At 42.7% G+C, this 18,163-nt stretch overlaps 1 protein-coding gene across 1 annotated transcript; it reads right to left on the bottom strand.

Annotated features, from left to right (window-relative positions):
* Window positions 1–133: 133 nt before the first annotated feature.
* On the bottom strand, window positions 134–16,926 carry LOC139388440 (arrestin-C-like). The gene is made up of 14 exons (XM_071135100.1): window positions 16,862–16,926; window positions 14,409–14,441; window positions 12,731–12,761; window positions 12,542–12,602; window positions 12,400–12,444; window positions 4,416–4,669; window positions 2,661–2,734; window positions 2,358–2,496; window positions 2,155–2,239; window positions 2,002–2,074; window positions 1,778–1,915; window positions 1,607–1,690; window positions 1,049–1,497; window positions 134–692 (listed from the first exon to the last, which is right to left on the bottom strand). The coding sequence occupies exons 2-13, from the start codon at window positions 14,414–14,416 to the stop codon at window positions 1,395–1,397; spliced, it is 1,095 nt and encodes a 364-aa protein (XP_070991201.1). The 5' UTR covers window positions 14,417–14,441; window positions 16,862–16,926; the 3' UTR covers window positions 134–692; window positions 1,049–1,394.
* Between the last annotated feature and the right edge of the window lie 1,237 nt (window positions 16,927–18,163).

Below are 18,163 nucleotides of genomic sequence, written 5' to 3'. Positions count from 1 at the left end.
CCACACCTCTTCAGGCCTTATTGCTTAATTATAAAACATGTTTTGCTATGAAGACGTGCCGTTACCTGATGCCAGTTCAGCACCATGGACAGTTCCCCTCAATGCACTGCAGTGAATGGATGAATACCCAGTCTTAGAAGTGTATGAGTTGTTTTTATTTGGTTCAATGACTTATCAGTCCAAAACATACATACCACAGAAAAACACAATTCTTTGAATATGATAAACTGAGTACTACCGGACTCCCTGTTTGATGGAGTAGTTTAGGTGAGAGTTTTATCCGCAAACCAATAAACCCCTTTATACTGAATGTGTTCATTAACCCCCCTTGGTTTTATGTGAGAAGTACAGAGTGAATGGTTAATTAAGCTACGTTTGAAATGATGTGACTCATACGCATGGCTGGATATCTACATTACAGTACAGGTACTACAGGCTCACATTGACAAAACCACTAAAATACAACACTAAAATGCCCGTAATAGTGAGAGATATCAACATCATATAAAGCTGTTATCATTTTTTATTGATAGTTCTTCCTATGAGGTATTCCAGTTTCTTCTTTGCTTTGGTCATCAGCCTTTCAATCTGGACAGCCATCAACAGCTTTGCTCCATTGAACTTTGCAGTCCCTCCTTCCTCGTCTTTCTTCTGCTGGGGGAATGTACTCAGCCTCAAGGGTAACATGCGTTCTGGGGATTCACAAAACACATACAATAAATATGGCTGCTGGGTGACTGTCACAGATGACTACAGTGAATGATGGCACATGAACTGAGGCAGTGAACTCTTGTGCTGAAGTAATGTCATAATTAGAATCATTCGATTCAGTCACGGGATCATCTGATCTACAGTTGTTTGAACTTCATTGAAATACAACCGCAGGTGCCTTTATGCCAGCACTATTCCAATACTGGTGATAGTAATGGCAAAGCCTGCCCTCTATATAAAGACCAGAGTTCAACAGCCCTCCAATGAACGGGCACTTCACATCAAATGTATCTCTACTGTACGTTAGGGTCTATAAGTCTGACGGATAGAAGCTCACCTTTACTCTCCCACCGGGAGACCTCTGCAGATCATAAAGGAAACACGAAAATAGCACAAGGTCACGAGGCAGTTCAAAATGACTTTAAAATGTGCATAACACAGACTGTGTTTCATTAGAGCTGAACACTGCGGTGTATGCCACTAATACGTATTTAAAAATGATATCCTATAATGTTTTACTCACACATCTGCTCGTGTAATGGGGTTGATTTTGTAGAAGGGAAAAGAGTTGATGGATTACATTAGTAACATTGAATAGCAACCTTGAATGAGTAGAGAGTGAGACATTGCACCCTCATCACATCAGTTCTACTTTGACAGTTTATTAGATATGGTAAATCCTATTATTCATTAGGGAACACTATTACTTTACCTTGGGGTTTGGGGTTCATGAGGATCAAGGGGAGCTCCACCTGTACGTCACTGGCTGTGAGACCTCCCAACAAGCTGAATGGGAGTGAAGAACATAATTGGTTAGCATTTAATATTGTCCTCAATTTCAATGTAAAACATGGCATTGGCTTACAGGCAAACATGTATTTAATCTAAGACTTACCCTCCTGAAGACACCATCAAGTTGACCTTGATTTTGTAGGAGACCAAGATTCCCAACACTTCTTTATCCATACCGTCTCTCATACTGATGAGGAGAAAGGAGAAGACAGAGATGGACTCAGGTTGTTTGTGTCTAGATTTGAATGTGAAAATAATGTAGACTGCCACTCACATAGTGTTGGAGGCTAGGTTTGTGTCCTCATCCTTCAGTCTGCCGTCCAGCGCCAGACCGCGCTTCTCCTTGTTGTCGGCCAGTAGGGGGATGATGGTGAGGGATTTATCAAATGTGCTATTGGCATCTATTGTCTCTCTGTAAGAGAAGATTGGAGATGTTAGTGGATCAGGAGAAGAGCACTTCTTAGATGATGAGGAGAGGGTTGGTTTCTGTCTACTCACCCAAACTCTTGACAAAGTACGGTTTTGGTGTATTTGTCCGCGGAGTAGAGCACCACATCTGTAGTCTGGTCAACTGGAGGAAAGAGCCCACTGTTATAAACTTAAGCATAGTATTTTAGTTCTACCATTCAGAGTCAGCGGTGATAGACTTACCTGTGACTTTAATTTTTGTCACTGTTTTGGTGGTTTCATTCTTGACTTTGACGTTGACATTGATCGGATCTCCATGGTAATAGATCTGATATCAACATAAGAAAAACAACTCACTGTTTGCAACCCCTTTCTGATATGTATTCTAATATAGCTGCTACAGTGTATGCGCTGTAGAAGCCGGTGAGGATTTCTGTTTAACTCACCTCCTTATCCAGAGAGGCCTCCAGATGGACAGGCTTGTCAGACATCATGAAGCTCTTGCAGATGTCAGCCTTGGGACCAGGAGCACCAGTTGCATCTGGAGCAAACTGGATCTTACGGACGATCAGACGGGCAGTGTCTCTACAAGGATGGAGGGAAAAGTGGCAAAGGGAGGGAGGGAGCGAGGGAGGGAGGGGAAAAAGTGTCAGAAAGAAATTTGTTTTTACATGTAGATGTAGAATTTCCATGTCTTATTGTGTAAACTCTTTCAATAAAAGACGACAAGTATTTGGACAGCCACTCACTTCTTGTCAAGTTTCTCTTCTGGGTCTGCCACATCTGAAATGTAGGTCTTCACTTCAAAGTCCACACCGCAAGCCTAGGTATACACAAAAGGCCAATGTAAATATCATGAATCATTGAATATAATATAAAGTGCCTTGCGAAAGTATTCGGCCGCCTTGAACTTTGCGACCTTTTGCCACATTTCAGGCTTCAAACATAAAGATATAAAACTGTATTTTTTTGTGAAGAATCAACAACAAGTGGGACACAATCATGAAGTGGAACGACATTTATTGGATAATTCAAACTTTAACAAATCAAAAACAGAAAAATTGGGCGTGCAAAATTATTCAGCCCCCTTAAGTTAATACTATGTAGCGCCACCTTTTGCTGCGATTACAGCTGTAAGTCGCTTGGGGTATGTCTCTATCAGTTTTGCACATTGAGAGACTGACATTTTTTCCCATTCCTCCTTGCAAAACAGCTCGAGCTCAGTGAGGTTGGATGGAGAGCATTTGTGAACAGCAGTTTTCAGTTCTTTCCACAGATTCTCAATTGGATTCATGTCTGGACTTTGATTTGGCCATTCTAACACCTGGATATGTTTATTTTTGAACCATTCCATTGTAGATTTTGCTTTATGTTTTGGATCATTGTCTTGTTGGATGACAAATCTCCGTCCCAGTCTCAGGTCTTCTTCCAGAATGGTCCTGTATTTGGCTCCATCCATCTTCCCATCAATTTTAACCATCTTCCCTGTCCCTGCTGAAGAAAAGCAGGCCCAAACCATGATGCTGCCACCACCATGTTTGACAGTGGGGATGGTGTGTTCAGCTGTGTTGCTTTTACGCCAAACATAACGTTTTGCATTGTTGCCAAAAAGTTCAATTTTGGTTTCATCTGACCAGAGCACCTTCTTCCACATGTTTGGTGTGTCTCCCAGGTGGCTTGTGGCAAACTTTAAACGACACTTTTTATGGATATCTTCTTGCCACTCTTCCATAAAGGCCAGATTTGTGCAATATACGACTGATTGTTGTCCTATGGACAGAGTCTCCCACCTCAGCTGTAGATCTCTGCAGTTCATCCAGAGTGATCATGGGCCTCTTGGCTGCATCTCTGATCAGTCTTCTCCTTGTATGAGCTGAAAGTTTAGAGGGACGGCCAGGTCTTGGTAGATTTGCAGTGGTCTGATACTCCTTCCATTTCAATATTATCGCTTGCACAGTGCTCCTTGGGATGTTTAAAGCTTGGGAAATATTTTTGTATCCAAATCCGGCTTTAAACTTCTTCACAACAGTATCTCGGACCTGCCTGGTGTGTTCCTTGTTCTTCATGATGCTCTCTGCGCTTTTAACAGACCTCTGAGACTATCACAGTGCAGGTGCATTTATACGGAGACTTGATTACACACAGGTGGATTGTATTTATCATCATTAGTCATTTAGGTCAACATTGGATCATTCAGAGATCCTCACTGAACTTCTGGAGAGAGTTTGCTGCACTGAAAGTAAAGGGGCTGAATAATTTTGCACGCCCAATTTTTCAGTTTTTGATTTGTTAAAAAAGTTTGAAATATCCAATAAATGTCGTTCCACTTCATGATTGTGTCCCACTTGTTGTTGATTCTTCACAAAAAAATACAGTTTTATATCTTTATGTTTGAAGCCTGAAATATGGCAAAAGGTCGCAAAGTTCAAGGGGGCCGAATACTTTCGCAAGGCACTGTATCTGTGGTAAAAAATATATATATAAATAGCAAGGCAAGTGCCTACCTTTCCAGCATCATCTGGTCCTGGCTGGAGTGTGACAGAGCAGGGAAGGTTTACGGGAATGTCGAAAGTGAAGGCATGGCCCTGCTCTCCTGCCTTCTTGAGCAGGCAGTCATGCATGGGAGTGAGGGTGGGTTTGTGGTCAGCAGCAGGGTACAACTGGAGGTGCTTGAACCAGATGTCTTTCCTGAAGGACAGTCCAATGACATCCAGGTCCTCACGGCCATAACGGAAAGCACAGGCCAGCTGCACAAACACTAGAGACCAGGATAAACATTAGAGACCAGAACAAACACTAGAGACCAGGATAAACATTAGAGACCTGAATAAACACTAGAGACCAGAGTAAACACTAGAGACCAGGATAAACACTAGAGACCAGGATAAACACTGGAGACCAGAGTAAACACTAGAAACCAGGATAAACATTAGAGACCAGGATAAACACTAGAGACCAGGATAAACACTAGAGACCAGGATTAACATTGGAGACCAGGATAAATATTAGAGACCAGGATAAACACTAGAGACCAGGATAAACATTAGAGACCAGGATAAACAATAGAGACCAGGATAAACATTAGAGACCAGGATAAACACTAGGGACCAGGATAAACATTAGAGACCAGGATAAACACTAGAGACCAGGATAAACATTAGAGACCTGAATAAACACTAGAGACCTGGATAAACACTAGAGACCAGGTGTTACGGATACAGGTATCCTGTGTCTGTGTGTATCCTGTGTCTGTGTGTATCCTGTGTGTGTTTCTTTTCTCTCCTTCTCCCCTCACAGGTGAAGATCATCACTCCCCAATCAGTCAACAATCAACCCATCAATCAGAAGACACACCTCCTCCTGTTTCCTACCCTATCACAGTTCCTTCCCCATGGTTTAAAAACCCCATCATTTGTTTGTTCAGGAGCTCAATCTTTGTAATGCCATGTTGGTAGATAGCTGTTCTTTATAGATTTCAGGAGAGCTCAATCTCTGTAATCCCATGTTGGTAGATAGCTGTTCTTTGATAGATTTCAGGAGAGCTCAATCTTTGTAATGCCATGTTGGTAGATAGCTGTTCTTTATAGATTTCAGGAGAGCTCAATCTTTGTAAATGACATGTTGGTAGATCTCTGTTCTTGATAGATTTCAGTAGCACAATCTCTTTGTAAATGCCATGTATGTAGATCTCGCTCTTTGTGTAATAATTAACCTCTTCTTTTGTTTGAGCACCTCCAAATCACTTTGTCATCTCCTGTGAGTATTGTTTTTGTTTATGGTGTTTGCTGGTGGGAAAAAGGGGAACCCAAGACAAGTCGCCCATGGGCATACACTACCCGTAGGTAAACTTTGTTAAAACACACTAGTTAGAACTGGGCGGACCACCCACTGTATTTTGGTTAGTTAGTTAGCTGTTGTTGAAATAGGCTAGTCTAGCTTAGGGGTGTTTTTGCATATTTGTTTATTTCCTTGGGTCCAGCTCAGCCCTTTTTCCTGCTCCCCCCCCCCATTACCGTGTGTTTATAATAAACCCTGAGTTTGACGGTATTATTTCGGTTGTCGTGGTTATTTCGTTTACTTTTACTTTGTCACTATTATAATTTACATGAGTTATGTTACGGGTCTCACTACCATTCCCCCCTAGACTGTCGGGCCAAAAGAGATTCGTAACATAAGTGGGGGCTCATCCGGGATCTGTCTTTACTGACACCCATGCCGCTCATGTAGATTGTTGTAGTGGTATAGTTCAGTGTTGAGCGTCATAGCTGAAGTAGTATTAGTGTTTGCTATTTTCGTTGGCTCTTGTGAAGTAGTGTGAGATGGCTACTTTTGATTTGAAGTCCTTTTTGGATAATCCTTCGTGGGAGGTTTTTGATAAATGTCGTAGAGTTGATTTAATGACCTTGGCTGACCATTACTCAATATCGATTCCGCAGAGTGTAGTTAAGGCGGAGGTTAAACAGCTAGTGTTAAATGTATTGTTGGAAGAGCAGGTGCTTGTGTTACCGCTGCCTGAGTCTACTAACCCTGTAGGGGATGTAACTGCTCCTATAAGCCCATTGGTATCTGATAATGAGGGTGAGGCTAAAACCCCAGCCACATTGTCCCATTTTGATCCACTCTCCCCACTATCAAACGGTGATGCCAGAAGGGATGTCCGTTTAGCACAGTTCCAACTAGAGGTGGAAGAGAGAGCCCAAATTAGGCGAGAGACTCTCCAGTTGGAGATGTGTAAAATTGAGGCAGAAAAAGAACGAGAACAACGGCAGATGATGTGTAAAATTGAGGCAGAAAGAGAACAGCGGCAGATGACGTTTAAAATGCGCCAGATGGAACTGGAGGCAGAGACAGCGAGGCTAGCCTTCGTTCCTACTGTGCCTGTTTGTGAGCCGTCCTCACCTGCTGTGTCCTCAAACACGTTTGACATTAGTAGGCAGATTGCCTTAGTACCTTTGTTCAGAGAGTCGGAGGTTGACTCCTATTTTTGTGTATTTGAGCGTATAGCCGTAGCATTGAAGTGGCCTGAAGAGGTATGGTGCCTATTACTGCAGTGTAAATTAACTGGTAAAGCCCAAGAGGTTTTGTCAGCGCTACCTCTGGAGGACAGTTTGAATTATGAAGTGGTCAAAGCTACTGTTCTTCGTGCCTATGAGCTTGTGCCTGAGGCATACCGACAGAGATTTAGGTCTCATAGAAAGTCTTCTAGTAAGACTTATGTGGAATTTGCTAGAGACAAGGGAAATCTGTTTGATAAATGGCATGCTGCTAGTAAGGTAACTGATTTCAACTCTCTCCGGGAGTTAATCTTGTTGGAAGAGTTTAAAAATTGCTTACCCGAACGCATTGTAGTTTACCTAAACGAACAGAAAGTATCCTCCCTGGCAGAAGCGTCTGTGTTGGCAGACGAGTTTGTGTTGACGCACAAGAGTGTGTTTTCGGCTCAAACTGAGAGTAGAACCACTGAGTTTCCTACCTTTAGCCCTAGTCGGCCCGCAGTAGTATATCAAGCACGCCAGAAGAATGAGCGTTCCTGTTTCTATTGTCATAAAGTGGGACATATGATTAATGATTGCTTCCTGCTTAAACGCAAACAAGGGATGCCTCTTCGTGCCAAGCCGCCAACAGGTGTTGGTCTAATTCGTACGGTTGTGAGGTCTGCAACAAAACAGGTGCCTCAGGGTAACTGTAGTTTGAAAGACCCAGTCCCCGACCGCAGTTATGAACCATTCATTTTCGAGGGGTTTGTGTCCCTAGAGAATGACGAAGCGTCTCAGCGTCCGGTTAAAATCCTTAGAGATACTGGTGCGGCGCAGTCGTTTATATTGTCTGATGTGTTGCCCTTATCTGACGATACATACTGTGGTTCCAGTGTGTTAGTGCAGGGTATTGAAATGGGTTTTGTCCCAGTGCCGTTGCACTTTGTGAAAGTACACTCTGAGTTAATCAGTGGAATATTCAGAGTGGGGGTACGTCCTAAGTTGCCAGTGAAAGGTGTGACCTTTATAATGGGTAACGATATTGCCGGAGGAAAGGTGGTACCCGTATTGGAAGTATTGGATAAAAGTGACCACTCTCTCTCGAATGAGTTGGCACAGAGTTATCCACATGTGTTCCCCGCTTGTGCTGTCACTCGTGCTCAGGCACTACAAGAGGGTGACGTGATAGATTTGTCGAACACTGTTCTGTTCAAAGAGGATGATCAAGAGGATGGATTGTGTGATACCTCTGAGAAGTTGATCACCTCTGACAAACAGCCCAGGAAAGAATTAAAGAACGTTGAAGTTATTGCTGATGCAATACAATTACCAGTCACTCGTGAGCAGCTGATTGCTAACCAAAAGGTTGACAACAAGCTTGCTAAATGTTTTTCTAGTGTTGTCTCGTTAGAAGAGGTGAAGAAGAAGAATGTGGCTTACTTCATTGATGGTAATCTCCTCATGCGTAAATGGAAATCCCATGTTGACGCGGGTGGAGATTGGAATGCTGTTTACCAAATAGTGATTCCTACAGCCTTTCGACAAAATGTGTTGTCCCTTGCTCATGATCACCAGTGGTCTGGTCATTTAGGAATTACAAAGACGTATGATCGGATCCTTCGACATTTCTTTTGGCCAGGTTTAAAACAAGATGTGGCTCAGTTCTGTCGGACATGCCACACCTGTCAGATAACAGGAAAACCAAATCAGGTTATTCCTCCCGCTCCTCTGTGTCCTATACCTGTCATAGGTGAACCATTTGAGCATGTGGTGGTTGATTGTGTCGGACCGTTACCGAAGACAAAATCGGGTAACCAGTTTTTGTTAACGATAATGTGTATGGCTACAAGATACCCCGAGGCTATTCCTCTGAGAAGGATTACAGCTCCGATAGTGAGTAAAGCCTTAATAAAATTCTTCACGACATTCGGGTTACCGAAGGTGGTACAAAGCGATCAAGGTACCAATTTCCTATGCAAGCTCTTCAAGCAGGTGTTGAAATCCTTATCAATTACGCACCGTGTATCAAGCGCCTATCACCCAGAGTCTCAGGGTGCGCTTGAAAGATGGCATCAGACACTGAAGTCTATGCTACGTAAATATTGTTTGGAATCTGAGAAAGATTGGGATGAGGGAGTTCCTCTAGTTTTGTTTGCGGCTCGTGAAACTGTGCAGGAGTCCCTAGGTTTCAGCCCGGCTGAACTAGTGTTTGGTCACACAGTAAGAGGACCAATGAAAGTCCTTAAAGAACAGTTCTTGTCCCAAGAGTTGTGTACCAGAGATGAGAATGTGTTGGACTATGTTAGTCGCTTTCGTGAGCGCCTACACCAAGCTTGTGCTCTTGCAAAGGAAGCTCTGTCTTCCTCACAGAGGAGCATGAAAAGACACTATGATAAAGAGGCTGTTTCTCGTCCACTACAGCCAGGTGACCAAGTACTGGTGTTATTACCTGTTCCAGGATCTTCACTGTCAGCTCGTTTCTCTGGTCCTTATTTAATTGAAAAGAAAATAAGTGAAACTGACTATGTGCTTCAAACTCCTGATAGAAAACGCCAATCTCGTGTGTGTCACATTAACATGTTGAAAGCATACCACACCCGACCCATCACACAGTTAGATAGTTCAAAAACAGAGGAAGGTACTGCTGTCTCCTCTGCTACTACTGCAATGATAGTGGACTGTCATATTGATGATGTTGATGGCTTGGAGTTGCGCAATACTCAGCAGCAGTGTGTTAGATTGCCCAACTCAGAAATGCTGCTGTCTATCCAGTCAGGTCTGGTTCATTTAACGGATGGACAGGCTAATGATATTGTGAGGCTACTACACAGTTTTCCATGTCTCTTTAATGACGTTCCTACTCGCACAAATGTGTTGGAACATGACATTAATGTTGGAAATGCTACACCTATCAAGCAACACCCATATCGTATCAACGCTTCCAAGAGGAAGATAATGAGGGATGAGGTGAGATATTTGTTGGAGAATGACCTGGCTAAGCCAAGTTCAAGCCCTTGGAGTTCTCCTTGCATTCTGGTTCCTAAACCTGATGGTACGTCCAGGTTATGTACGGATTATCGAAAGGTAAATTCTGTCACAATGCCAGATTCGTTCCCGTTACCCAGACTGGACGACTGTATCGACACTATTGGTGCTGCTAAGTATGTAACCAAGTTGGACCTCTTAAAAGGTTACTGGCAGGTTCCGTTAACTTCACGTGCTTCTGAGATTTCTGCCTTTGTGACCCCAGATAACTTCCTTCAGTACTCAGTCATGGCTTTTGGGATGCGAAATGCACCAGCCACTTTCCAACGACTGGTTAACTCTGTATTAGCTGGCGTTCCTAATTGTAGTGCATACCTTGATGACCTAGTGATTTATTCGTCTACGTGGTCAGATCATGTTGACTTGCTGAGGGTAGTATGTGAACGGTTGGCAGCTGCTTCTCTAACCCTGAACTTGGCAAAGTGCGAGTTTGGGAAGGCTACTGTTACCTATCTCGGTAAAGAGGTTGGCCATGGACAGGTGCGCCCTGTTGATGCCAAGGTCTTGGCTATAACTGCATTCCCTGCACCTACCACTAGACGAGAGCTACGCCGCTTTTTAGGGATGGTTGGCTATTACCGTAGCTTCTGTAAAAATTTCTCTGCGGTAGTTGCTCCATTGACTGATTTGCTCAGTCCGGCAAGACCATTTGTGTTGTCCCCTGATTGTAAGAGAGCTTTTGAATCACCGAAAGCACTCTTATGTAGTACCCCTGTACTTGCTGCTCCGGATTTTGAACAACCGTTCAAGCTTGAGGTAGATGCTAGTGCCAGAGGTGCTGGTGCTGTTCTACTGCAGCAGGACAAGAGTGGAGTAGATCATCCCGTTTGTTATTTTTCACGTAAATTTAATAAATGTCAAACAAACTATGCGACAATAGAACAAGAAGCTCTTGCTTTGTTGTTGGCTCTGCAATACTTCGAAGTATACATTGGTTCCAGTGCCCTACCAGTGATTGTGTATACTGACCATAACCCCTTAGTTTTTCTCCACCGAATGTACAACCAGAACCAGCGCCTTATGCGTTGGGCGCTGATTGTACAAAATTATAATTTGGAGATCCGCCACAAAAAGGGTTCAGATAATGTGTTGGCAGATGCTTTGTCTCGTGTGTGAAGATGATTTCAGTATGTTTTGCAAGGTTGTTGATTTGTTGTGAGTGTTCATTTAAATACTGTAGTCGCAATCCCCCTAGGGTTGCTCTTTTAAGGGTGGGAGTGTTACGGATACAGGTATCCTGTGTCTGTGTGTATCCTGTGTCTGTGTGTATCCTGTGTGTGTTTCTTTTCTCTCCTTCTCCCCTCACAGGTGAAGATCATCACTCCCCAATCAGTCAACAATCAACCCATCAATCAGAAGACACACCTCCTCCTGTTTCCTACCCTATCACAGTTCCTTCCCCATGGTTTAAAAACCCCATCATTTGTTTGTTCAGGAGCTCAATCTTTGTAATGCCATGTTGGTAGATAGCTGTTCTTTATAGATTTCAGGAGAGCTCAATCTTTGTAAATGCCATGTTGGTAGATCTCTGTTCTTGATAGATTTCAGTAGCACAATCTCTTTGTAAATGCCATGTATGTAGATCTCGCTCTTTGTGTAATAATTAACCTCTTCTTTTGTTTGAGCACCTCCAAATCACTTTGTCATCTCCTGTGAGTATTGTTTTTGTTTATGGTGTTTGCTGGTGGGAAAAAGGGGAACCCAAGACAAGTCGCCCATGGGCATACACTACCCGTAGGTAAACTTTGTTAAAACACACTAGTTAGAACTGGGCGGACCACCCACTGTATTTTGGTTAGTTAGTTAGCTGTTGTTGAAATAGGCTAGTCTAGCTTAGGGGTGTTTTTGCATATTTGTTTATTTCCTTGGGTCCAGCTCAGCCCTTTTTCCTGCTCCCCCCCCCCCATTACCGTGTGTTTATAATAAACCCTGAGTTTGACGGTATTATTTCGGTTGTCGTGGTTATTTCGTTTACTTTTACTTTGTCACTATTATAATTTACATGAGTTATGTTACGGGTCTCACTACCATTCCCCCCTAGACTGTCGGGCCAAAAGAGATTCGTAACACCAGGATAAACAATAGAGACCAGGATAAACATTAGAGACCAGGATAAATAATAGAGACCAGGATAAACATTAGAGACCAGGATAAACACTAGAGACCAGAATAAAAACTAGAGACCAGGGTTAACACTAGAGACCAGGATAAAAACTAGAGACCAGGATAAAAACTAGAGACCAGAATAAAAACTAGAGACCAGGATTAACATTAGAGACCAGGATAAACACTAGAGACCAGGATAAACACTAGAGACCTGAATAAACACTAGAGACCAGGATAAATACTAGAGACCAGGATAATCACTAGAGACCAGGATAAACATTAGCCAGTGTATAGTCATTCTGCAGGACTACTAACATTAGTAACTTATCTGTAAAGAATAGTTTTGTAAAATAATGTGTACCTTTCTTGCCTCCAAGGTCTGCAGGATCAATTTTCACCACTCCCTCTGTAACAACGATGGGTAGAGATGTTAGAGACTTTCCCCCCAACACAATTGTCTAAACTTACGATACAGAAGTGCCAAGTGTAAAAGTAAGAGTTACCGATGGGGTCCACATTCTGAACATGGTCGACGTAGTCTCTCTTTCCCAGGTAAAGGGTAAGCTGAAGACAGGAAGAAAAAAATGGTCAAACAAAATGTTTCTGGAGCTCTATCACACTTATCACAAATAGGTGATGGTCGGTATTTCTATGGGGCAAGTATTAGAGAGACAGAAAAGGTTTTCACTTACTGCGCCATTCCCAGAGGTTTTCTTGTATACCCTGAGAAAATAGCAAACTAAACGGTCAGCAGTGTTTAAAACATTTCTCTGTCTTACTTTAGTGACCAAAGTGGCACATTCTGCAAGGATTAAACACTCAATGTTATTTTCAAGTAGTGAAAAAACAAAGGTTTATCAGAAGACAAATTATCAATCAACAGTCAATCAAACGTGCGAAGGTATGCAAATTATAATGACACAACCCGATATAAACATATTATTTATACAAAATGATGATAACTGACATGTTTTGTCCAAAATGCTTCCTAATCCTGAAAGTTTGGAGATGTGTTTGTCAGACCATACTGAGGGCAGCAGGTATCAGCCAGGGTCGTACAGTGTCTTACATGAGCAGATCTGAGGAATTAACCCTTGAGTGTAATATTACCTAACTGGCTGGATTTGACTCAGGCTGTAAGCCCCCCTGAATGAGTGACCATTCACCACGTAGTGCTTGTGGTATTCAAGGGCACTCAAGTCAAAGCTGCACCTTGCCTGCCTCTCTCTCGGATCCTGTTGAACTGACTGGAGCCCTCCTCTCAGTAGTCCTCAGGGAAACCTATTATTGACTTTCACTAGCACCTTATGGCAACTCAACTCATGCAACTCAACTCATGCAACTCAACCCATGCAACTCAACCCATGCAACTCAACCCCATGCTGTTAAAACCTACAGAAGAAGACACAGTGATGCCGAAACGTTGGTAAATACCCAATAAATGACTGGGAGTTTATATATGGAGTTTATATATGGAGTGTGCTACTCTCTTTATTTTGATCATTTACAACCTACAGAGGAAACAATGCTCTCCTTATGGGAGATGAAAACCCTGACGTAAGGCTAATGTCACTAACAAACGGACAAATCCTTTGTGAATGATAACACTTCATGGTATTAATAGTGTTGGAGACGACCCATGTTATTTCCTGTGTTATTTCCTGACATAGTCAGCAGTCCTCTGAGTATTAAAGGGATTTCTTGACATTTTTGTTAGATACATTTTCTTATTCTGCACCATTTAACAGATACCATCAAGTAGGGTTATAACACATAGGCCTACATGAGATAGATAGGTACACACTTAGAAGAAAAGGTGCTATCTAGAACCTAAAAGGGATCTTCGGCTGGCCCCATAGGATGACCCTTTGAAGAACCCTTATTGGTTCCTTTAGGTTTCTATGTAGAACCCTTTTCACAGAGGGTTCTCCATGTAACCCAAAAGGGTTCTCATATGGGGACAGGTGAAGAACCCTTTTGGAACCCTTTTTTCTAAGAGTGTATATAAAATAGAGGAATGTTGCTACCTCTCAGTAGAAAACGTTTGGAATTCTTCCCATGTGTGCTTCTAAAGCACAGTGAAGATGAGGAGGTGCATCTAAGGACATCTACTCTGTGACACCTTTGATAGTCAAAGTGTGATGTAGTGGGTGAGAGAACAGGTTCATTCAATAGATTCATCTGCCTCTGTGCTCTCACAGATTAAGAGGCTCTTTGGGGCATGGTACAAACAGCCAATTACATTGGCCGAACGAACAAAACACAGTTTTACTAGTAACATAGTAATAGTAATATAGACCATGTATGACATTCAATAACATTGCAACGCTATCAACATGTAGTCGGATTGAAAATCAGGTGGGGGCTTACTTAGACATTTTTCAGCAATTTCAGGATTTTTTTCTGTGGAAGACAAAACAAAACAAAACAAAACGTGTGAGTTCATGAAAATGACAACAAGAAGTGAATCTCAATCACAATCAGGCATAACCCCTGATTCACCAATGAGTTACGGATGAAAGGATGCTGTATCTGTGTTGAGTGACAGGGAATAATCTGGTGGAATGAGATTACAGCATCACTGTTAGTTGTCCTGAGCCAAATCTTGGCTGGGGTTTAGCTTTTCAAAGTACTGCTGCTATTGACAACGCTCATCTAATAGACTGCAGAGGCACAGAGACCCTAACAGTAGCTAAACGTAACCTGGGCAGGATTTACAAGGTAGCACATTCTTATGTAATACTCCATTCTAAACGGAGGGGTTTCATCCTCTCGTCCCTGGTGGATTACGCATATTGACCAAGGTTTCCCAAAAGCATTCACAAGGTCACAGGGTCACAAGGTGTCTTATTTTCCTGAAACATTTACAGCGGACAGATGAAGATAATAAAATGAGATCATAACAGTATCAATACTCATAAAAGGAATAATAAGAATTTTCTCATTTTAGTCTAACCCGAAAAATAAGTTTAAATCCACTATTGACATTTCTCTTGTTTGTATTTTGGTACTGTTTCACTTTCAATCCTCAACAATGTTGCTGTCCATTTTCCAGATCTCAATACAAGACCGGTATTCAATCAATTACAGTGGATTCCTGGATAGTGCTTCCAGACGTGTCCCAAATGGATACGCCATGCACAGGAGGTTGGTGGCATCTTAATTAGGGAGGATTGGCTCATTGTAATGGCCGGAGCGGAATGAGGGAAATGGTATCCAATGCATCAAACACATGGTTTGGTCCTCCCCTCAGCAACCTACACAGACACCATGGTATTGATGACCATGGAGAGCGGCCTTCTTGAGTTGCATTTGGAAAGTGTTACAGGGACTACCTGTAGAGTTTACAGGTAGTAGTTGACTATATTTCAGTAGTAAGAAGTTAAGACTGGATTGTCAGAAGTCAGCTGTCTTTATCAGAGAGATCTGTTCCACAATGTAATAGCAGCACATTTATCCTACAGGTGGTAGACACTGCCAGTAGGCGACCAGACACTGCCAGTAGGTGACCAGACACTGCCAGTAGGCGACCAGACACTGCCAGTAGGCGACCAAACAATGCCAGTAGGCGACCAGTAGGCGACCACACTGCTAGTAGGCTACCGTGCACTGCTAGTTGGCTACCAGAAACACTGCTAGTAGGCTACTGGAAACTGCCAGTTGGCTACCAGAAACACTGCTAGTAGGCTACCGGACACTGCCAGTTGGCTACCAGACACTGTCAGTAGACTACCAGAAACACTGCTAGTAGTCTACCGGACACTGCCAGTAGGCTACCAGATGCTGCCAGTAGGCTACCAGACACTGCCAGTAGTCTACCGATCACTGCCAGTTGGCTACCGGACACTGCCAGTAGGCTATCAGACCCTGCCAGTAGGCTACTAGACACTGCCAGTAGGCTACCAGACAATGCCAGTAGGCTACCAGACACTGCCAGTAGGCTACCAGACACTGCCAGTAGGCTACCAGACACTGCCTGTAGCCTACCAGACGCTGCCAGTAGGCTACCGGACACTGCCAGTAGGCTACCGGACACTGCCAGTAGGCTACCGGACACTGCCAGTAGGCTACCAGACACTGCCTGTAGCCTACCAAACGCTGCCAGTAGGCTACCGGACACTGCCAGTAGGCTACCAGACACTGCCAGTAGGCTAGCAGACACTGCCAGTAGGTTACCGGGCACTGCCAGTAGGCTACCAGACACTGCCAGTAGGCTACCAGACACTGCCAGTAGGCTACCAGGGATTTAACCCACTGCCATTTCCAGTATCAGATATCAATGAATTAGATTGAGTAGCTATATGCCTGAGTGTTGTACATTTTACTGCAATTACAGGAGGGATGCTATGTTAGTTTTCTATCATTGACCTGAGTGACAAAAATAATCCTTACAATGTAATTCACTTAATACCTTTTACTATCCCCTACTAAATCTGACTGACATGGGTATTAACAGGCCAGACAGGAAAGACCTAAGTGTTTACGAAGTCAGGGTTGAGCTATTCCATGCTACAATAACATTTGAGGCTCCCAATTAGACAGTGCGTAATGTTCATTGAAGTGCAATAATTGGTTTGCTACAAGTTGAAACATGTACCAACTTATTTGCAACTATATTACAGCGGTTTAGACAGCATCAAGGCTGGTTTAAAGCCAGTTGAAAACTGTGTAGGCATTGAAAGTAAATTATTCTACCTATTTGCAGTTAGGACGTTTGTTATAATGTACTTCTGCTATTCACAGAGTAAGGCTTTGTCCCTTCCGTCATCCCTCCCACTACAAAACTACAAAGCTGTGAAGCAAAAAGAATGGTGATGTCTTACCTTTCTTAAAGCTATCAGTGTTCCACTGACGTTCAAATCCCTAGTGTTCTGTGGTTAGAGTGCAGTCTCTGACTGTTGACATCACTCTTTATAGCCGGACCTCTGACCCCTCCCCCGACTTAACTTTCTTGTTTAAGATGCTGTTGTCTGTCTCTCAATCCAATTATTCAATAAGCAAACACCTTTTTTTTGACAACATATGGTTTAAAAATACCACAGCCAACTGATTTAAAACGTGCATTGCACAGTAAAGTACTCCCAGGGACAGAGACATGACCTTGATCTATGGTAAGTATAAAACAACAGTGATTCTCTAAAGCCTGTTGTTGGTCCCGTGGCTTACAGTATGCTGAACGTCTAATACTCACAGGGTATTGCACTCTATAGGAAAGAGGCCTTCCTTGGTAATTGGCTACAATACTTTGTAAATTAACTAAACTTTTCACCTTTGAGTGTAAAAAAATCACAAGTTTGGGGTCACTTACAAATGTCCTTGTTTTTGAAAGAAAAGCACATAGTTTGTCCATTAAAATAACATCAAAATGATCAGAAATACAGTGTAGACATTGTTAATGTTGTAAATGACTACTGTAGCTGGAAACGGCTGATTTTTTATGAAATATCTACATAGGCGTACAGAGGCGCATTATTAGCAACCATCACTCCTGTGTTCCAATGGCACGGTGTGTTAGCTAATCCAAGTTTACAATTTTAAAAGGCTAAATGATCATTAGAAAACCCTATTACAATTATGTTAGCACAGCTGAAAACTGTTGTGCTATTTAAAGAAGAAATAAAACTGGCCTTCTTTAGACTAGTTGAGTATGTGGAGTATCAGCATTTGTGGGATCGATTACAGGCTCAAAATGGCCAGAAACAAAGACTTTCTTCTGAAACTCGTCAGTCTATTCTTGTTCTGAGAAATGAAGACTATTCCATGCGAGAAATTGCCAAGAAACTGAAGACCTCGTAGAAAGCTGTGTACTACTCCCTTCACAGAACAGTGCAAACTGGCTCTAACCAGAATAGAAAGAGGAGTGGGAGGCCCCGGTGCATAACTGAGCAAGAGGACATGTACATTAGAGTGTCTAGTTTGAAAAACAGACGCCTCACAAGTCCTCAACTGGCAGCTTCATTAAATAGTACTCGCAAAACACCAGTCTCAACATCAACAGTGAAGAGGCGACTCCAGGATGCTGGCCTTTTAGGCAGAGATGCAAAGAAAAAGCAATATCTCAGACTGGCCAATAAAAATAAAATATTAAGATGGGCAAAAGAACACAGACACTGGTCAGCGGAAGA

The sequence above is a fragment of the Oncorhynchus clarkii genome, chromosome 29, assembly GCF_045791955.1.
Source record: "Oncorhynchus clarkii lewisi isolate Uvic-CL-2024 chromosome 29, UVic_Ocla_1.0, whole genome shotgun sequence".
NCBI lineage: Eukaryota > Metazoa > Chordata > Actinopteri > Salmoniformes > Salmonidae > Oncorhynchus > Oncorhynchus clarkii.
Note: the sequence above shows the minus strand (reverse complement) of the source record. Positions and strands in the feature narration are given on the sequence as shown.